The sequence below is a fragment of the Desmodus rotundus genome, chromosome 11 (genome assembly GCF_022682495.2).
Source record: "Desmodus rotundus isolate HL8 chromosome 11, HLdesRot8A.1, whole genome shotgun sequence".
Lineage (NCBI taxonomy): Eukaryota > Metazoa > Chordata > Mammalia > Chiroptera > Phyllostomidae > Desmodus > Desmodus rotundus.
Window position 1 is genome coordinate 45704589 of NC_071397.1, and position 22275 is coordinate 45726863.

Here is a 22275-nt window from a genome sequence, read left to right on the forward strand (position 1 = left end):
ATTTTTAAAAAGCAATTAAAATCTCTAAAATTAAACAGTATCTATTATGTGTACCCACATTGACCTACTTTGTAAATAACAGCTTACAAAAAAAACTTGCCAATCTACAGATATCTCATTTTTGCACTCTGAGATTTTAAAGATGAGGAAAGATAGCTCTTTACATGCATAAGTAAATAACTTTCCCAGCTCAAATACTGAATGATTCACTAAATGAGGGTAAAAGTCATGGTATAAACTACATAAAGTGGATCTACATAGCTATCTTTCACCAACAGTTTTGTGAACAAGAACAAATACAGGGTTTTTGTGCCAAAAATGAAAAGAGCTGAATGGAGGTCTCCAGTGGGTTCAGAGCTCAGGGATGGGATGTATGGCTGGTTTTTAGGAAACATGGAAAAATTCAATTGGAAAAGTGTGCATCAGTAAAATTCAAATGGGCAAAACCCTAACTATGTTAGAATTTCAAATGTCATATTTACACAAGCACTACAAAGCACAATTCCACTGTATATTTCTAAACAGGCTAAGTTCTAAAAGCTGCACTAAGGTATGATTGCAAGTCCAGAATGCCTTGTGGTCCCTGGATGAATTTTCACCCACTGGAGTATGGCCAGAAGTCTTAAGCTTTAAAACTAGGCATTGTTTTTTCCTGGATAATGAATATTCTATTGCACATCTTCTTCTTCAAAAAAATTGGGGGGTGGGAGGAAACCCTCTCCTTAATACGTCCCCTGGCAGCTCAGCAGGAAAGGAATGCCCCAGCATATCCTCTGACTTCAGACCAAAGGGGTCCGAACTTGGGGAGTGCTGGGACCTGTGTCACATCTCACCTGTCACACTTTCATGACTCTAATTACGCAAGCACCCTACCCCTCCCTAGCCCTTTCCTGAATTTACATGACACATCTCACTCTGACTTGACTCCTTTGGCCACAACCTTAAATTTTTTATTTCTTTTAATCACTTTTTCATATCTCAAGCTGCCTGTCACTGATATTTAGCACTAATCACAGGTCCCATAATGTGCTCTGTTCTGGTCAATAATTTATCCAATATACACATATAACACTGATCATTTCCTCACCATTTCTGTATGTTTCTTCTTTTTTTAAGAGAGGGGAGGGGAAGGAGAAAGAGAGGGAGAGAAACATCAATGTGCAGTTGCCTCTCATGTGTCCCTTACCGGGGACCTGGCCTGCAACCCAGGCATGTGCCGCAACTGGGAATCAAACCCATGACCCTTTGGTTTGCAGGCCAGAGCTCAATCCACTGAGCCACACCAGCCAGGGCTGTATGTTTCTTCTTAAGACAACTTTCCCCAGTCTCTCTGTTGCACTGATAAAACATGAGGTGGTTGACACTGTTTGTAAAACACCCATGAAATAAGTGCAAAGAGCTTACCTGCCAGAGTGTGTAAGAAAACACTAGCTAGGAGGTAGTTTTGCTCTGTAGGCTACTTACAAAAGTAGGAAAGTTTGGAGTGCCTTCCAACAAGTGACTATTTTTATCATTAAAAGAAACCTTGGAGGGTTCTTTTCATTAGAGAATTTGTCTTTAAATAGGCAACAGCATGATCATCCACTGAGAAATGCCCTAGAGCTATGAAAGGCATGAGTGCTCTTCACACGTGAGACTCCGTCCACGGCACGATGTACAGTCCCCTCACCTCATCCAACACAACCCAGTGGCCAGCCTTCAGAGCTGCCAGCAAGGGGCCATCATGCCAGGCAAACTCTCCTCCCTTGCCACCTTCAACAGGTAGATCTGCTCCAAACAGGTCTGTGATGTCCTTTGAGGGGGATAGAAGTGAGAGAAAGCAAAACTTACATAAAAAATTAACTAGATTCCAAGAGCCAAAATGTAAAATACTAAATTCTTGGGCCTTGTGCCATTCTTCCTTCCTACTCCCAAGAGAGAACTAAAAATTCACCCCAGCATTCTCCACCAGGAGCCCAGACATGCCCCTAGGAACCTTCTCATCACAATGCCCCTGTATCAATGACTAGAGCTGGAGCTCCATATCAGTAGTTCTTGGCTGCAGCTATATCTGGAAATTAACTGGTGGGCTTAAAAAAAATTAAAAACAAAACCCAATAATGCCCATGCTCTGTTCCCAGACCCCATTCCAAGAGATTCTCACTTCATTTGTCATCTGTTCCACATTTTCATAAGATTGTTTAATGGTTATTTTACTTCTATAAATTTTTATTTTAGAAAGGACCAAAATAATAAGAGGCTATATTACAATAAATACTGATGAGAGTGATTCTCAAAAGAAAATTAAAGTAAAACATCCAGAGTATTATTATAGATGTCAGCTATTAATGAATTCAGAAGAAGAATTAGTTTGGAAGATCAAGTTGCTGTGGTCTTTTATAGCCGGGAAATATCTGGGATACTGAAAATGTCATAACTATTCCTGAGAAGGAAACTGTAAACAGATACAAGCGTTACTCCCTCTGCCTATGACTTACCGTCTGCTCTGACAAGTTGATTCGAACAAGGGTGTTGCCTGAAGCCTTTGCTAATGCTCCCACCAAACTTGTCTTGCCCACACCAGGGGAGCCCTCCAGGAGAATGGGTTTGTTCAGTTTTGTAGCTCTTAAGAGCCTCTGGGCATTCATGGCTGTGGTGCCAGCATTGAGCGCATAGTCAGCAATATTATTCCTATGCAGGACAGGGCCTTAAGTGAAGGGAAAAAAATCCACAAATAAGCTGGACATCACCAAATAACATATACACGCCAACCCAAGACCATAAGGATCCACCATGTAGACTGTCAGTAAATGAAGCAGCATTTGTAGTGTAATGCTCAACCCTATTTTAACATTTCCCAACTTTGGGGCCCATAAAATGCTTTAGAGAAAGAGCCAGCAGCAAACATACTTTCCTCAGTTGTGCCTGATGCACAAATCTCTCCATCTCTTATACCTACACATGTGCCTACTACATAGGTCTAGCTGCAAGCACTATCTTTCCTATCACAACCTACACCTGGAAATACCACAGGTACTTGTACAATTTACCTTTATAAGTAGGTATTTTTCTAAAAGTCAAGTGTAAACTAGTCATGTAGGCCACATGGTTCCACATTAAACAATCTCATCCAAGGTTTTAAGCTACCTAGACAATTCAGGATGCATCATCACCTGCATTTCCCAATTAATCATTCATTTGTTCATCCATTCACTCAATCAACAGACATTTTCTGAATGTCTATGACTGCTAGGCTACATATGTCAAATGCCAGGGACAGGAAAATGGGTAACACAAACCTTCCCTCAAGGATTCACAAACCTACTTTTGCAAAAGCTGATAACGTTCTATAATTGGTACGTAGGAAAGCTCTTATTTTGAGCACCAAATAATAAACAAATACATGCACTTTTATAAGACAATTTAATCATAGATTAAACACTGTATTTCCCCCTATTTTTATATGCTTCTATGTTTTGTAGTTATATGTTTTAACCATTCACAAAATTATGGTTATGCCAAATCAGAGTCTAACTCAGACTAGTTCAAAATTAATCATGAGTATGACACACTAAAACAAAAGAAGTATCTATGATGTACGAGAATCTTCATTCATTTAAAATCACTCTTACCTCTTGATATAAAAAATGGATGAATTCCCCAACGGTTATCTATCCCAGTGAATTCTTTGTTTTTGAGTCCGTCATAAATCTTCAATTCATTTTTCTGACATTCAGTAAGTTGGACCACCTTGGAAATTTTCTTGATTAGGAATTTCAGGCATTCTTTGCGAGCCAAGAGAGCTGTACCAAACCCAGAGGAAGTGACCCCTAAAAGACAGATGAGTCCATCAAACAGCACAACACCAAGTTTCACAACCGTTCAGCAGGAACTCTGGGCAGGTTCCTGGGGAAATGAAGCCCTAGCTGAATGATAGCCGAAACACAATTGCTAATGTAAACGGTCTTAAGCAAGAAGTCCGGCTTCCCTCTTTCCACAATTTATAGATCATCAATTCAGCAATAGGTAATTCAGGAAGCACTCCAGGCACTCCATGATATATCAGCATGGAAATATGAATAACTAATGTGGAAATACTTATTGTTTTGGTTTATATTTCTAATCTTCGTGGCTAAAAAAACAGAACTTAAATACTGAATTTTATGAAATCACAGTAAATTTAAAACAAACTAAAGGATTCAGGCCCATTAACTACAAATGACCATTCATGTTAAGAATTATCCAGTCTTTCAGAAGCAAGGGAATTTCCAAAAGTATTCTTTCTACTCATAATCATCATTTCATGTTTACTAAGTCCCTTGCCTATAAGCAATGAGACGTTTTTGACATATCTTTTCTCAAGATGAGTTTAAAAAAAAAAAAGGAAAGGTGTTTTGAGCCTTGCAAATATTAAAGTAAGTGATTCTATGAAGTAGCTGGGTAAGAGGTCTAGGTTTGCTCCATTTTAAAACTCCACTTTGAACCCCTTGTCCCCACCTGCTAAGATACAACATACCTGAACCTATTCCATCTATGTACACCAGGCATGCAGCATGGACAAATGATGTCACAGTGGAGGTGGTCTCTGGTGTTTTCAAAGCAGATTCCTCCCCCATCGTGTTCATGAAGTTAACCCATGACAGGATATCTCTGATACTGACCACACACTTTTGGCCAAATTCCTGGTGGGTCAGCCAGTCAATAAAATCCAGCATCACTTCAGCTACATCAGCCCCTATGACACAAGGAAGTAAGTGTGCACTGTTTACAAACAATCTAGAATGGGAGACTTGTCCCCTGGGGCCCACAGATATCCTAAAGTAACTCTATGATCCTTGAAATTACAAGTATATGCAAATTTTGGGGAATTCACATTAATGTTTTTTCTACAAAGGAGGGTGGTCCATAGCTCTTACAGCATTCCCAAAGGGTTTGTGAATAGCATTCCACACATACAAAATTTAAAAAAAAAATTTTTAAACAGAAATACTTGAGAATTATAGTGTAAGAATTTATACCCTAAGAACTCAAAGAAATAATCATTTGGTTCATGCTCAGACACCATTTTAAAGACACGAAGATCTTAGAAAATATACAAATTTTACCATACTATAAAATGACTGTCTGGAATGGGGAATACCACATTTTTAGAGGCATTACGGTCAGAGTGTTTTTGTTTTGTTAAATCTATTAAAATTGAACAAATTACAGAATTCATGAATTTTGTTTCATGATTTAGGTTATGAAGCTATTCTACTTATCACAGTTTCATGCTGTAAAATATATGGAAATAAAATACTTCTTAAATACTTATATATAGCTTACAGCACTGCCAATTAAATTTAGTAGAGCACTTTACATATATAACTTCTGAAGTCAACAACAAACATTTATCTAAAATAAATAAATAAATAAATAAATAAATAAATAAATAAATAAAAAGTATAAATACCAAAGGATTTTTTTTAAAGAAAACATGATAGGAGGAATCGGCATTGTTATAATATGAAAAGACTATTCAGCAACGTTCTTCAAGGCTATACTAAGAACTAGTTAGAAGAAAACTAATTGGTCAGAACAAAAAATACTAGTTACAGAAAAAACCACGTATCTTTAAAAGGAACTTAAAATGACAGCTCAAGGGGAAAAGTCCAGTAGCAATGAGGAAAGAAATTAAATGCTGTTTCAACTAGATACTAAATATGAGTACCTGAGCCCACATTTCAGAGTGAAATAAATTTGAGTTATATCAACAGCTTAATAAAATGGGTCACTTTATCTGCTGTTAGAGAGGAACTGAACCATGACTATTAAAAACAAAGAAGATAAGTGATAAAGTAGACAGGTTCATGTATGTGTTTTTTTATAAAAAATCTGAAGAGGTAACATGATATAGAAACCTATGTGATAAATGTAATAAAGAATATTACCCCAAAATAAATAGTGAATACTGGTGTGACTCACTGAGTTGGAGCACTGTCTCATAAACCAAAAAGGTCATGGGTTTGATTCCTGGTCAGGGCACAAAGCTGGGTTGCAGGTTCAGTCCCCATTTGGGACATGTATAAAAGGAAACCAGTCGATGTTTCTGTCACATCAATGTTTCTCTCCCTCTCTCTCTTCCTCCTTTTTCCTCTCTCTAAAATCAATAACATGTCCTCAGATGAGTATTAAAAAAAAAAGAAAAGTCCATGCTGGAAGGATTACCAAGGAGGCACATGCACTAAGTTGCTGATAACACTGCAAATGAGAACATCTTTCTGGAGAGCAAGCTGGCCATAACCAACAAAGGCTGTGAAGTTCTTCATTTCCACTTTCAGAAATACAACTAAGGATTACATGTATACACATCATGGTGACAGATGGTAATTAGACTTAGTGGTGATCATTTCACAATATATACCGTATTTTTCGGACTATAAGACGCACAGGACCATAAGACACACCTAGGTTTTAGAGGAAGAAAATAGGGAAAAAAAAAAAACCCCTGCTCCACCGCACCCCCCACCCTGGGAGCCAGGTAAGCCACATTTGGACTATACGGTGCACCCCCATTTTCCTCCCAAATTTGGGGGGTGCATCTTGTAGTCTGAAAAATACGGCAAAAAATATCAAATCACTATGTTGTATACTGAAACTAACACTGTATGCCAATCATACCTCAATAAAAAAAATTTAAAAAATATATATCAAAGCAAACTAATTCAAATTCAAAAAGAACCACCTGTTTTTCCTCACTGGCTACTTGAAGATTCACCACCATCATGAATGACACAATAACTGTCTGGACCAGGAAGTCCCTGTCCAACACACTACTTCAGCAGAAACAAACGGTCACTGATGTCCTTCACCCTGAGAGGACAACAGTACCTGAGACAGAAATTCGGAAAAAGTAGCCAAAATATGTAAGACCACACCAGATGTCATCTTTGTGTTTGGATTGAGAACTCCTCCTGGGGGTGGCTACACAACTGGCTTTGGCATGATTTGTGAGTCCTTGGATCACGCAAAGAAAAATGAACCTAAATATAGACTTGCAAGACATGGCCAGTATGGGAAGATGACCTCAAGAATATAGAAGAAGGAACATAAGAACAGAATGAAGAAGGTCAGGGACTACAAAGACCAATGCTTGTGCTGGCAAAAAGTAAAAGTTCTTCAGTGACTTTATCTGTTGTGACTGTGCAGATTTTTCATGAGAGAATTAATAAACTAAGAACTCTAAAAAAAAAAGAAAGAGAAGAACCACATAATGTTTTGACTCTTTGACTCTTACTGAATATCTAAAAAATTGTTAAATCTAGGTTATAATTTTAACCTATAGATTTTAACCTTTAACTAGGTGAAATCTAGGTTACAGGTTATAGAAATTTTCTATAATAAAATTTTTTTAATAAAGTGAAATAATAAATTAGCTGATGACGATTAAAGAAATATGGTTGAAAGTTCCATAAACATTTTCTAAAGATGAAAAAAATAAAATTAAACCCAAATTTTCCTCATCTTTAGCTAATATACCTTCTATAAAGATGTTCTAAGCCCTGGCTGGCGTAGCTCAGTGGATTGAGTGCAGGCTGTGAACCAAAGGGTTGCATTGTTCGATATCCAGTCAGGGCACATGCCTGGGTTGCCAGCCAGGTACCCAGTGGGGGCCACGTGAGAGGTAGCCACACGTTGATGTTTCTCTCCCTCTCTTTCTCCCTCCCTTCCACTCTCTAGGAATAAATAAATAAAATCTTAAAAAAAAAAAAAAAAAAAAGGTTCTATAAACAGGTGAAGCAAAAAGGAAACGAGAATTTAATAACCCTAGTGAAGGAGGCAATGGGAAGAAGGGGCACTTTAATAGATGATAATAGGTTAATATAATATTTTTTTAGATTCACTTTGTTCCTATTTCTCTATCTCCCCTTTTCCTTATAATAGACCACGTATACATACTGCAAATGCCCTACACCACACCTCTCACGTCCCGCATACAGATCCTCCCTCCCATTTCCATCACCACCACCTGAAGATTCTCACCTTTATGATCTATTCTGCCCAGAGACAATCCTGGACGAAGATTACTGCTGATAATCTGTTTTAAATCTTCACGGTTTGTGCTCTGAGGGCACCATATTTCTGTAAACCGGTTCCTTAAGGCAGGAGACAGCTGTAAGGAACACAAACTGCACTGTGAATACAATACTTATAAGGAAAGCTAGGAAACAAATCCTTTAAAAAAGTGTTAGCTGTGTCTGGCAAGTACCAGACACTTCTTTTATTACCTCTACTATAAGATACAATCTAATGAAGACCTACTTTGTCCTGGCTCCTTCTAAATGTCATCTTATTAATCCCTACCATAGCTTCTAAGTCAGTATTGCCATCACTTTCTTGACAAACATAGCACAGAAGTTCAAAGTCGTACATGGTATAAGTGGTACAAACAGGATTCCAGCTCCAGTGGGCAACTCCCTACCCTGAACACCTTCTCCTAAGCCAGGCCCTTCCTTTACTTTACCTGCAATTACATAACCAATGCTTTAGAGAAAGTAATGCTATCTTCCCACAGGCAGAGCTCTCTGAAGTAGAAGAAAACTGCTTTTATATAGCTCAAAGAGAGTAGGATTATGAGGTATATATTTTACCTCTCGTATAACAAGGAATTGTGCAGTCCCTCCAGTCTTAAGGCCTCTGCCCTCAGTCTGGATTCCCCTTACCCTTTCCATTAGTCAGTTAACCTCCATTCACAAATGTCTGTAATGACTCATGTATGTAATTACCACTTTCTTTTACTTGACAATAAAGTCCTTCCATTGTCTAGCCTACCACAGCAAAACCAGGAACAATGCTTGTACTCAGAGCAGCCCAATTAAGACCCAGGGAATACATGAGTGTTCTTCGTAGCCAGCCTAGACAAGAAGTGCCTCTGGTCTTCAGAATCCTACCTTGCTCTGCTTGCTAGGTATGCAAAGTAAAAGTTGGCAATCTTTGGCTAAGAAAAACATAAGCTAACCTGATAGGCAAGTTAACATATACAACCTTGAAATCACACCCTTTGTGTTATTTCCACTTGCCAAAGAACCAGTTTTCATATGTTGTTTGAAACTGTAGTGTATTTTATTTCTTCTCTTCAGAACATTTCTTGAGGCACAGTGATATGTCTTTTATCCTATGTTACTGAGAAACATTAGGCCCAAAATATGTTTGCATTTAAGCACCCACCAAGTTACCAGGAATCTGAATTGCTTTCATTCACAACCAACCCCTGGTTCTTATCATTCCTGACCTGCTACCACACTACCCTTTTCCTAACTGTAACAGGCTAGGATCCCACACACAAGACATACTTCACTGAGAGGCCTCATGAGCCTAAAAGCCACAGAACTTGAGTGTTAGATCCTGGCTGAATCCTAACACTACCTTTTGAAGAGACGGAAACACCTCCACCCTTTTCTTTCCAAAAGATTGAGAGCGACCCACAGAATCCTGACAGAAGAGATATGGTCCACCTGCAAAACCAAAAGAGGTTCTTGGCTGTGACTTCTCAACTCTTTAAAATCACTCATAAAGCCACACTCATGTGTAAGAGAATAAAGCACAGCTTGAGATTAAATTTGTTTCAAATCTTCACATCCATAAAAGTAGAAAAATAACTTTTCACAGAGCTCTTGGGAAAATTTATTACAGTAATGTATGTAAAGACCTGGGCAAAGTGAATGGAACACCGAAATTTCAGGAACATACACAAAGTGAGATGTCAAATAAGGAAATGTTTATCTGTCTGATATATTTTTCAATCTTGTAATAATCCTAAATTATCTTTCTGGATTTTTACGTTTTACCCAGGTTTTACCTCCATATAAAAATTCTAAATGCATTTTTACATACTGCATTTAAGGGTGCCAATGAGCTATGGTCAAAAAGTTAAAATAAATTATGCTTTGAGAACATGGTTTTACCTCTTTTTTTCCGAAGTCACCCCCAGGGTTCATGGTCGCTAAGATACGGAATTTTTTCCCAGCAGTTAACAGCTCTACCTCATTATCCTTGTCCTCTAGGCTGCCTTTTTCTGCTAATACCAGAGACTTTTCTACTTCAAGGACACTAAGTGACAGGAAAAAAACAGATAATATGTTATTAGAAAAGGCTTATGCATTCTTCCTATTTTATGGCTTCAACATTCTTTAAGAAAAAAGAAATTATCTCCTCTGCCAAGCTTTCACGTTAGTTAATGGTTTCCTACCACACATTTTAAAAAGACTCATTATCTCAATTCCTGTGTGATGGAACAGTACTTCCCATCAAAACAAAAAGAATTCATTTTTCCACACATGCCCTTATTAAAGAAAGCATTTGTTTTAAAAATGAATCTTACATGCAAATGTTCATGGCAGCATTATTCATAAATGTAGCAACAACCCCAAAACCACCAAGTGGTGAATGGATAAAAAATATGGTATATCCACGTAATAAAACACTATTAGAAGTAAAAAGAAACAAACTACTGACAGCCTACAACACAGATAAACCTCAGAACATTATTGCAAAAGGGGGAGGGGGAGGGCCATTTATATGAAATATCCTGAAAAGACAAATCTAGAGACAGAAAGATTAGTAGCAGGAGGTGGCATCAGAGATAAACTGTAAATGGCCACAAGTATCATACTGGGATAATGGAAATACTGTAAGACTGTAGTGTGATGGTTGCAAAACAATGAATTTACTAACATTCATTGAATTATACATTTCAAGCGAGTCATTTTATGATATGTAAATAATACCTCAATAAGGAGTGAAAAGTAGGCATCATCAAGATTCATACAGGTCTGAAGTTATGAGAGGCCTTATAGCCATAATATCTAGAATGCAGATTCTAATATTTTCTAAAAAATTAAGACAATGGCTATATGATTTGCCATAAAAAGAATTTTAACTTAAGCTCATTTCTTTCAGCCTAGCCATCCCACAGTCCCATCTTTCTGATTACTGATAGCAAAACAGAAAAACTAAGCCTCTTAAAGGCGATTCTGCATGCTGAAGCCAAAAGAGAGTAGTAACTCATAATCATTTTCAAGTATTTACTATTCACAAAAATTAGTATCTATAAAAACAAGATCAGCAATACCAAAATAGGGAATATACCTGTTGAGTCTTTCCAGAACAGAGTCATCAGCCAGCGATATCTCATCCAAGAGGAAAAAGCTATCCTCCTTCATGGCCAGAACCAGAGGCCCATCATGCCACTCAAAGAGTCTTGATGTATCAATTTCTTCCTACAATTTGGAAAAAGAGGATATGAAATTAAAGGGTGACTGTCCACAAGACAACACACATATAGCTAGTTGGTGTCTGTTGGATGGAAGTGATCATTCTGTCAGAATGATCAAAATAAATGGAATGATCTTCTGTAAGGTAGGCTCCTTGTAGTACTCATTTCCCTCACTAGGTGAATGTTCTAGAAACCCATCTGTATCAGTGCACCAGCTGGCATTGTTGTGAGAAGCTATGATCAGTTTCAGTGAATTTTTTTTGAACTCTTTCAACTTCTTTGCCCATGTCACAATGGGTGATTTATGAGTACACCTGCCCACAGAGCACTGGGTTTTGGTTTTTGACCAAAAACTGCATCAACCCTGTGCCCTACTCTCCTTATTCACCGGATCGCACCCCAAGAGGTATTTCTTGTTCCTCTGGATGAAAAAAAAGTCCCCAAAGTGAAACATTTTGGTAATGTGGAAGAGGTGAAACAGAAATTGGCATATGTACTAAAAGGCATCAAAATTGACGAGTTCAAAAACTGTTTACAACAGTGAAAAAAAAGTCTTGATAGGTGTATTGCATTAAATGGAGAATACTTTGAAGGTGATTAAAGTTTAAACATGTAAGAATACACAACTTTTAATGAATTAATTCGGGTTTTTTGGGGTCCCCCCTCATAAAGGACTGAGAACAAGGGACAGATCCTGCACAACAGGATGCTCATGGGGATGCTTGCAGACCAGTGAAAACCTGAAGATACATATAAAACCTGGAATCAAAAACCCTACCACATGCAAAATTGATTCATGCAGAGTTAACTACAGTCCTTTAAATGAATGTCCTCATTTGCTACTGTACAAACCTTGTCCTTTGGCTTCTGTCTCACTGGCCGCAGTCCTCCCAGGAAGTCCGATGTCTCCATGTGTAAGTGGCAGTTGACTGAGTATAATTTCTGATTTGCCAAGGCTGCAAACACCTGACAAATGGTAGTTTTCCCACACCTGTCAGAGATACACATCAGATTACCAAGGAGCATGAATTCTAAAAACACCCATCAACATCCCAGTCAGCAACAGAGAGGAACTCTGGTAAGAGCCTCACTGCAGCAGCAGACACTACTGGCCAATACACGTCTGCACCCCTAGCCCAGGATGCACTTCCCCAAAACAACAGCACCCTGACATGGTATGGAATGGCACACATGGCATATGAATTCCTTCTTTCCTTCTTCTGCCAATCACCACCAAGCAATGGGAAAGAAAGCCAATCCTTAAAGACTTTCAAGACACACAGCTCATGTGCTACTTTCCTCTATATATCTATAGGATATATAGAGAAAAAAAATAACTACACAGAAAAAAAAAAACAGCCCCAGTTACAATGATGCAAGAAATCATTCTCTTCCATCATAAAGGTCCAAAGGTAGAGGGAAGTAAATAACGGATCTCTTATTGCTTCTTAAAAAGGGAGAAAAGGAAAAAAAGAGGAAGGGAAGAAACAAAAGGAAAAAACAAAGATTGCTTTCCTGATGAGTCCTTCCGAGATAACTCAAGTAATCCTATGGAACTGAGCTCAACCCTCACAACCAGTTATTGTCATAGAGCTTTACCCAGTGTCTCCGACCAATAGCACTGGTTCGCTGAATTCCAACGCCCTTCCCACCAGCATCGCCTGTCTTCGCATGCTCCTGGTCCACACGATATGGCTGAACTTGGACTCCAATGTGGACATCTGAGTAGACAATTTACCTATGAAAACAGAATAAATACTTAGGTTCTAATATGAGTATAGCCCAACTCATCCTCCTCTGGATATTTTGGCCAACTCACTCAGCAATTTTAGGACATTTTCTTTGGAGAAGAGGGATTGAGGACACAACTTTTTCTTGAAATGTTTTTCAAGGACTTCTTGAATCACTTCAACCTCCTCCTGCTTCCTGACTCGGCCTGCCAGAAGCATATAACCTTAAAAAAATAAAAATGAGGAACCATGAAGCATCAAGACCAAGGGATATTGAAAATACAAAGCAATGGCCAACTCTTATTAGCTGCTGCTGCTGGAAAAGAAATCTAAAGATCTACTTTGGAAAACTGGGAGATCTTACTACAACTAACCATATTCCTGCCTTATGCTCCAGCAAAATTACTTCTAAGTAGACTCAAACACAAATGAACACATGTGTGTACCAAAAGACATATACAGCAATGATCGGAGCAGCTTTATTCATAATAGCAAAAAAGTGGAAAGGATCCAAATGTCCGTCAACATGAGAATGGCTAAACATATAACGATATCTCCATACACAGGCTTATGGCACAGTAATATTTTAAAAAATGAAGTCCTGACACACATAACAGCATGGCTGTAGGTCACATCAGAGTGAATGGAAAGAAGCCAGACCCAGAGTACATAACTTTATGATACTTTTTAGATGAAGCCTAGCACAGGCAAAATCGATCAGTGGCGATCAATCAATTACCAAAGCAGTGGTTACCTCCAGGGGAGGTAAGACTGGCAAGAGCCGTAAAAGACTCTTCCGTGGTACTAGAAGTTCTAAATCTTGGCCTAGGCAATGATTCACAGAAGTACGTACATATGTAAAAATACATAGAGCTGCACATGAAATGACAGAGTGCTTCACACCACTTTACTACATGTTATATTTCAATAAAAAAGGTTTTTTAGTATGTTCCTATCTATTCTTTACCAGGAAAAAAGAGAAATTACAATTCTTATGGGTTAGTTTTACTTACTCTCCATGCTCACTAACCACCCCATTAATGATTCATCAGCACCTTTCAAATAAGAACATTCTGAAATGCTTTTTGTCAGCTTTCCTATCATAAAAGGACATATAAATTCTTCCCAGAGATTAAATCAACATGACCAATCCTGAGCCTCAGGTGACATCACTGCCTTCTCTCAGAACTCTGACATTATCTGACCTTTCAGTTTTCTATGACTCTTAAGGCACAGCATGACTCTTCCCAGTCACTACATTGCAGACAAGTGGTCCAAAAGACACCACCAACCACCTGCCTTAATTCCTAAAGGTGTTGTGCCCATAGCCTGACTCCCAAGGGTGGCCACCTAAAGGGAGTAATGAGAAAACCTTAGAAACCAAAAAACATTTGCACAGAGGCCTGAAGAAATAGTAACACTTAGAAAAGCAGTTGGGAATTGAGGGAGAAAGGCTCAGTTCCTGAAATACCTAGTAAAATGTACAATACATAAGGATCACGATTTGGGCAAGGTTTGTTTTGATTAAAAAGTGTGCTGTTTGACATAACTTCGTGGTTTGAGAGCATTTGATTGAAAGCATACCATCGTTGGCTAAATGCTGTAGCCAGTCATAATCCTTTTCGGTCTGTTCAGCCAACCTGTATCTCTCAGCCCATCGAAACAAGTCACGAAGGGTGATGAAGCCCTGCTTTCCAGCAAACACTGACGAACTTCTGCGATAGGACTATTAACCAATCAAAACAAATGAAAAAGGACAATGTCAAGCATATAGTAAAACACATAAAATTCTTAACAAATTTAAGGTCCCATAAAACTTATTATTCCACTGAAATTAAACTTTTAAAATGTAAAGGGATGTAATCATTTGAAGAAAAAATGTAGACTCATGTAAGAAAATGTAAATAAAACACTGGAATTCCATCTCATATGCCATACAGAAAAAGATCACAAATACAAATGTAGGCAAACATGCAGGAAAAAGTAATCTCATAATGTGGGACTATGGAAGTAAAAATATTTATTATTATTAGGTTTCTGAAAGGTAATTTGACAGTGTAAAATTCTGATAAAGAACACTTTTCACCCCATAATTAATTAATGGGATATTCTAGAGAAATAAAGAGAAGAAAAAAGATAATTGTAGCTTTCCAGAGTTGACAAGGGTTTCCCACACAAAAAAGGTCTTTACAAGGGAGGATGTGCCCCCCCCGAAGGAATTTATTTATAAAAATTGTGTATTATAATAAATTGTATGTTCAGTCATCTTCAAAAGTGCTCTCCATTTGATAAAATACACCTATCAAAATGTCTTTTTCCATTGCTCAAAACAGTTTTTGGACTGGTCAACTTTGTTGCTTCTGCTACTTTTTGTTTTACCTCCTCCACATCGGCAAAATGTGACTTTTTCATCCAGGAAAACAAAAAAAACTAGCTCAGGGACAAGATCAGGTAAAAGGAGAGGGTGAGGCAGGAGGTCACGCAGTATTTTGGTCAAAAACTGAACACTCAGCACAGTGTGGGCAGATGCACTCATAAATCATCGATCATGAAATGGGCAAAGATGTTGAAAGTGTCTTCAAAAAAATTTCACTGAAGCCAAATGCAGCCTCTAACAACAATGCCAGCTGGTACCACTGATCCAAATGGGTTCCTAGAACAATGACCTAGTGAGGAAAGCCTGTACTACAAGGGGCCTGCCCTCCAGAAGATAATTCCATTTTTTTTTTGGGTCCCCCCTCATAGTTATGTCCATTCAAGGAACATATCCATTTAAAAAACTAAATTTCAATGGGTTTATGTCGAATTCTAATTTAAACAAAATGTTCCATTATCGACAAATAGCAAACTGTAATCACATATAACATCAAAAATTTTTTTAACATCAGAAATTGTTGATTTACAAAACACAACCAAAAAATATTAATGAGATGCATTTTAAGACAAGATCCTTACTCTGAAAATAAATAAATGAATAAATGGATGAACTCCTGTAAAATAAATGGATGAACTCCTGTTTTTATCTAAGGAACCTATCAAATTTTGATCACCAAGTCTAATCAATACATTCCATTAAAAGTAACTTAAATGCCCTGGCTGGGTAGCTCAGTTGGTTAGAGCACTGCCCAAATACACCAAGGCTGTGCATCCAATCCCCACTCAGGGCACATTCAAGAATCAATCAATGAATGCATAAATAAGAGGAACAACAAATCAATGTCTGTCTCTTCCCTCCTTCCTTTCTCTCTGTCTCTATAATCAATAAATTTAAAAAAGAAACAAACTAAGTAAGTTAAGTGATGGAAAGATGAAATACCTGAAGGTCCAGCATGACTCTAACCAACTTGCTGCAGTAAGAGGGTGGCAAACTACACCGCTTATGCAAGATTGTTTCCAACTCCGAACTTGGCAGTTCCTCAAAGTGCAATTCTACAAACCGATTCCTAAAGGCTCTAGAAAGCACCTAGGAAAGGCAGAGGAAAAAAAAACATGATAAAAAGGGCCTTTTCAGTTAATTTCCAAAATGGAGCCTCTGCTATTTACTACAAAAAGAAAAACCCTTCAAAAGTGGAAAAAAAAAAACCCAAAACCTCATCTTTCAAGAAGATTTACTACTCAATGCAATAACAAATGGGAGCAAGGGGACAAATGCTACACACCTTTCTGCCTCCATAAAGTCCTGGGGGATTCTGGGTAGCAAAGAGCATAAATCGAGGGTGTGCTTTAACAACTTCTTGAGTTTCTGTTATGAGCAATTCACGGTTATCATCTAACAGTCTGTTCAGTGCTTCTAACACATCAGTAGGGGCCAAATTCAATTCATCTAAAATAATCCAGTAGCCCTTTCTCATAGCATCAATAAGAACACCTTGGAGGAAATAAACACTGAAAATTAGTGCATAAAGTAGTCCAAAGTTTTATACAAATCAACAAACCCTAGATTTATCATGAAATTTCAAAGTAAATTACACTCTGTAGCTAGTCATGCCCCAAAATAATTTGTGATGTTGAATATCAAAGCACAATTTTCAATTAAAAGTCCTTTTTATTTTATATTGGGGGAGGGAGCCCAAGGCTGACAAATATCACATTTCCAACTTATGTTTTCCCCTGCAGTTTAGTTTCATTTAAACCATCATATTCTCATATAATTTCCAGCATCCCTCTGACTCAATGCTCACCCCATTCTTTTGAGTATCCAGGAAATTAAGTAAGAGTTCAACTACCCTCTTCAACACTCGGCCCTAGTCCTGACTACAGTTGACAAGATTCTAGTGGGGCCCAAAGGAAGCTGGACCCCTAACCATTACTCCTAATACATGCAGCTTAGGGAGAAAGAAAAACCAACTGTAATGGCAACAGTCCATGTGCCTCACCTGGAAAGGATAAAGATTGCTTGCGGAAATAAGAAATATAGGTCTAAAAGAATGAACACCTGCACACATGAAACAGAGTAACAACCCTACCTTCTTTAAACACAAGCTTCCCTGAGGAGTCAGACGTGTAACAGCCAATGTACTCTTGAATATCCGTGTGCTCGTGATTGTTAATGCGCACACAATGGTTACCAGTAGCTGCAGCTAGCCACCGAATCAGGCTTGTTTTACCAACCGATGTTTCTCCCTGAATCAGCACTGGATATGTTCTTTAAAAGATCAGGCAACAAAACAATTTAAAAAAACAAAACAAAACATAAAAACCAGAATTAATTCAAGTAATGTTAAAAAAGAATAACTATATCATTTCACATCATCGTAAAAGAAATTTTTATATACCTATGTACTATTAATGCAATATTTCTTTTTCTTTTTTTTTAATTATTTTATTGTTGTTCAATTACAGTTGTCTGCATTTACGCCCCACCAATCCCCTCCACCTGCCTCCCTTATGTCCATCCCCCACTTGGTTTTGTCCATGTGTCCTTTATAGTCATTCCTGAATAATGAAGTATTTCTTAAGCCTGAAGAAATTTCTATCTAAAAGTGGTTCTTGAGAAAATACTAAGGAAAAATCTCCTGTACTACTTGTGAGAAACAGTAAGTGGGACTAGCTGTTATTCACTTAACAAATAACGGGCAATAAATATTCATCAAGAAACTACTGAAAAGCAGCCTTAAAGATGACCAAAATAATTGCATCCATATGGCTTCCACTACGGCACAACTAGAAACAATGATTTGTGCCAGGAGAAAGGTAACAGTTCACTTAGCCAATAAATAATAAACCACTTTGAAAGTTAACGAAGTAAGACTACAATGTCACCAATGTCTAAGAAAATAAAACTTCAGAGCAGCAAGAGAAAAGTCCCACACACCCTGCAGAGACCACTCGGACTATATCTCTCAGGTTCAGCTTGACAGAAGATGTGAGAATGTATGTCTCCTCTATTTTAGGTTCCTTGTCTCCCACCGAAATCCAATAGCCTTCAACCTGGATAAGCCGACCTCCTTTTGGTTCTGGAATAGGCTGAAAGACACAAAAGTTAAAGCAATAACCCACAGTGCCATGACAACTATGGCATTCTTTCAGAGAGAGGTGAAAGTAAGAAAAGAAGTCGTCACCAAGAATGCTGCCTTGTTCTGGATGCTTTCAACATCAAAACCCATGGATGACATATGGAAATAAAATTACTTTGAGGAATAAGACAAAATAATGACATGTATTAGTTTTTAAATTCAGGTGGGAGTAGGTGAATTTGGGGGAAAACTTGAATCAAAATAATTTCCCAGGTTATGATTCAGTTCTCTTCTCCTACCTACCAAAACTTCCACTCTGAAGTACTTTGGTAAAAAACATGTATTTCATATAAACCACATTCCCCCAAATAGAACTGGTACTGTACTAAGTGAGGAGGGCTTTACATTATTTCATCTGGATCCTCTGGAAGACCTTAAAAATGAAAGCTACTCGTCAAAGAAACTACCATGTATAATGCTGCCATGTATAACGCACTCCCATGTTTAATTTGCACCCACATTTTTGGCACAAACTTTCAGGAAAAAAATCTTTCATTTTAATTTTTATTTATTTAAATTTAGAAACAAAACCAATTATAGTATTCCAGAGTATTATTTTGCATATGGATATTGTTATTGCTTTCTAGAGTTATACTTTTAATGCATAAGCATAAATAAAAGAAATAAAAACATTTATACAGATGCAGAATTAGTACTACCCATGTATAATGCCATCCTTACTTTTCCTTCAAAAATTCTGGCAAAAAAGTGTGCACTGTACATGGCAAAATACGGTAATCTATTACATACAGCATTGTGGATAAATCATAATTTTTTGAAGATATGTTGAAAGTTACTGATTTATACAAAATTACTATTTTTACAGATCAAGATGCTCAAATAGTGGTCCAATCTATAACTATGAAAAAGTGCTCTTCTAGAACACTTATTTCCTGACTTGAAGATATATCTAGTTAGGAATGGAAGCTACAGAACATTCTTATGAGATAGTCCCATTTATATCATTTATATTAGATACATATTAGGATTCACCTTGACAAATGTACAAACACATACATATATCAGAATTTAGATGGAAAGGACTATCTATAGGGTTTAAATCTCCAAAGAGTAGGAATATTGGGAATTTTTACCATTTAATGTTTAATTATTTTGAAACAGATTTATTATTAGAAAGAAATTTTGTAAAAAACCAAACAGTTCAAAATTTGATAATTCAGCCTTTCATTTGTTAAATAAGTCAAAAACAAAAACCAAACATACCTGCTTCAGCAGACTTTTAACACTGCCAGAAACAATGTGTTGACAAATAAGCTTCTGAACTACTGGATGTGATACCCTGTCAAGCTGTGTTAAGAAGCCCAAACAAAATCCCTAGGAAAGACACAGAAACGCAGAACACTAATTACTCTTCTGCAGTGACGGATTCCCAGAACAACTTTTACTAGAATACCATGGCAGAAAAAAGGTCAGGGTAGCTCTAGTATAGAATGTTCTGGGCCAATCTGACTAAATGGAAAGCACAAGCAAACCTGGACTATGCATCCCTACTCCCTCCCTCCCCACAGTGAGTCATCCACCAAGCTCCATTCAAACCCAGACTTCAGAAACACCTCATAGAGCGAGCGCTGGATGTTGCTACATGGATTGGAGGCTGCAAATCTCAGGGCCCTGCAAAGAGTCCGAAGGCTGTAGTGAGGTCTATGGCCCGTCCCATCCACCAATGTTGTCCCAGATTCTTTCCGCACATCTCTGTAGAAGCTACAAAGAGGATGCATTTCAGGTGACTTTACTCATTATTTTGCTATTGTTCCCAAAAGCCGTTTTTACATATTAGGTGGCCAAGCTTACATACAACTTTCTAGAGTATGCACCAAACCTCTCATTCTTTTTTAAAATCTATTTTTCACACACTCAGAGGTATTTTTTTCAAAATAGTGAGGATCTCTCTGTTTTCTTTAAAGACAAAAATAGGAGAGGGGAAAAAACTAATTCTTAAAAGAAAAGATACTGAGATGTGAGAGAACCTTAACAAGAATATACTGAGTCCAAACACAGTATTCCAGAGTCAGTTCTAACATGAGGGGCAAATCCATAATGGTGATGAATAAGCACACAGAAAAAACAAAATCACAGTGTTTTAAAAGGCTATGGATATAATCAATAATGACAAAATGTTAAAAAGCATGAAGGGATGGTAACCAATTACTATTATCATTACCACATACTTTAGAAGTTACAAGATGACAAGAGGGAAAAACTTTCAGACTAAAATATAGACTGCAAGAAATTTATGAGCAGGTACTGTAAGATCAAGTATAACCAAGTATGTAACACAGAGAAATCCAGGTTCTTGTCCAAATGGGCTTTGGCTTGCCTCTTTATCACCTAAGTATACATTCTTTTGTTAGGAAAAGTCCAAGGGAGTTCATAAGGCTCCAAATTTTAGTCTAAGTAATAATCTTTCCATCAGTTTTCTCCAGTTAGGAGGAAAAATAATATGAATGAGGCACACATTTTTATGTTCAGAGGAAAGGTTTATAGGGAAACTGAAAAATGCCTACTTTATGATTCCTTGCACTGTGCTCTTGTTCACACTCAATCCTTTCAAATAATCCACAATAAGAATTTTTAAGTCTTCTTTACTTTCCAGTTCTTCTACATAAAGTTCTGTGAACCTGTAAAACAATCATTATTACATAACCATTTTTCAGAAGTTAAGACAACTGTCCTGGCAATAAAAAATGAAAAACAGAAGTTATGTGAACTCATTTTAACTGTTTCTAGTGTAAAATATAATAGTTATTCAACTTATGATACAGATTGCCCGTAACAAAATAAAAAATAACATAACTATTACCAAAAATCTACCATTATTCTTTGAAATGAAGTCTTCTACTTATAGTCCTTGCAAGAAACAGTTATGAAAATAAGACTTATCTACCCTAATTTTCAGGTGGTTTTGATCGTAAGTACATGTAATAAAAAATACATGCAACAAAAAGCCCCCTCACCATGAAAAATAAAATAGCTGTGTCAAAGGAAAATACATAATTATAGTTTATAAAATCTTCCTAATAAGCTTTTATTACTAATATAATTTTAACACTGTTTTAAAACTTAAAATTCAACAGAAGAGTTACCAATAATAAATAAGGTCATTTATCTTTTCCCAAGAGCTACATACATAAAACACCAATAACTAAGCACCTTGCTCATGTCAATCAGCACTTAATGATAAAATCTGAAATGTACAAGACCTTTTACAAATCATTAGCCACATCTAAGAGGACTTTGTTTCTAACAGACACTTACATTATTATACTGTTATATCATTATATGAAGTTTTTTTAATAGCTACAGACTATTTGAAGAAGGAAAGATTTCTGTTCTCAATAATATCTATGATCCATTAAGTGTCATACTACCAACCCGAAGGACAAATTTTCCAGTATTCTGGAATGTTCCATACTCATACCACCTATAGAAAGTAAAGGAATATAACAAATAAGGAAGATTATCAGTGGTCAACAAATTTCAAGCATTGTTACAGGGTTTGGTTATGTTAATATTACCAACAATAAAAAAGGAGAACTTTTAAAAAGTCTCCAAGAACCAGGCCATGTCCCCTCATCACCTGTTTCTAATTCCTGGTGGGAGATTTCTTTTGCCCACATCAGTTGCTGGATTCATACAGGCAAATAAACGAAAGTCAGGATGACGAACCAGTGGTTCTGTTAAGAGAAAATGATAAATTCTCAAGAACTTGTCAATCAAGTCATCAGCCACAGGCCCCTAAGGGATGACTATCTAACTATACAGGACCCCAGGCCAA

The 22275-nt window shown here is 37.2% G+C and overlaps 1 protein-coding gene and 1 pseudogene across 5 annotated transcripts in view; one reads left to right on the top strand and one right to left on the bottom strand.

Annotated features, from left to right (window-relative positions):
• Positions 1 to 22275, bottom strand: part of MDN1 (midasin AAA ATPase 1) — a 139924-nt gene that overhangs the window by 70932 nt on the left and 46717 nt on the right. For 4 of the 5 annotated variants that reach the window (XM_053913945.2, XM_045188576.3, XM_053913944.2 and 1 more), the window contains 19 exons: positions 22078 to 22174; positions 21005 to 21118; positions 20054 to 20201; positions 19704 to 19814; positions 18278 to 18429; positions 17430 to 17608; positions 16623 to 16831; positions 16280 to 16426; positions 14548 to 14689; positions 13053 to 13187; positions 12833 to 12971; positions 12086 to 12224; positions 11107 to 11237; positions 9924 to 10068; positions 8002 to 8131; positions 4496 to 4714; positions 3612 to 3809; positions 2478 to 2686; positions 1670 to 1792 (listed from right to left, as the gene is read on the bottom strand). In XM_053913945.2, coding sequence (XP_053769920.1) covers positions 1670 to 1792; positions 2478 to 2686; positions 3612 to 3809; positions 4496 to 4714; positions 8002 to 8131; positions 9924 to 10068; positions 11107 to 11237; positions 12086 to 12224; positions 12833 to 12971; positions 13053 to 13187; positions 14548 to 14689; positions 16280 to 16426; positions 16623 to 16831; positions 17430 to 17608; positions 18278 to 18429; positions 19704 to 19814; positions 20054 to 20201; positions 21005 to 21118; positions 22078 to 22174 — 2867 coding nt within the window. Of the gene's footprint in view, positions 1 to 1669; positions 1793 to 2477; positions 2687 to 3611; positions 3810 to 4495; positions 4715 to 8001; positions 8132 to 9923; positions 10069 to 11106; positions 11238 to 12085; positions 12225 to 12832; positions 12972 to 13052; positions 13188 to 14547; positions 14690 to 16279; positions 16427 to 16622; positions 16832 to 17429; positions 17609 to 18277; positions 18430 to 19703; positions 19815 to 20053; positions 20202 to 21004; positions 21119 to 21872; positions 21922 to 22077; positions 22175 to 22275 lie in introns of all 5 variants that reach the window. The other variant, XM_045188577.3, reaches the window with a different exon arrangement.
• On the top strand, positions 6744 to 7130 carry LOC112296955 (small ribosomal subunit protein eS24 pseudogene; annotated as a pseudogene).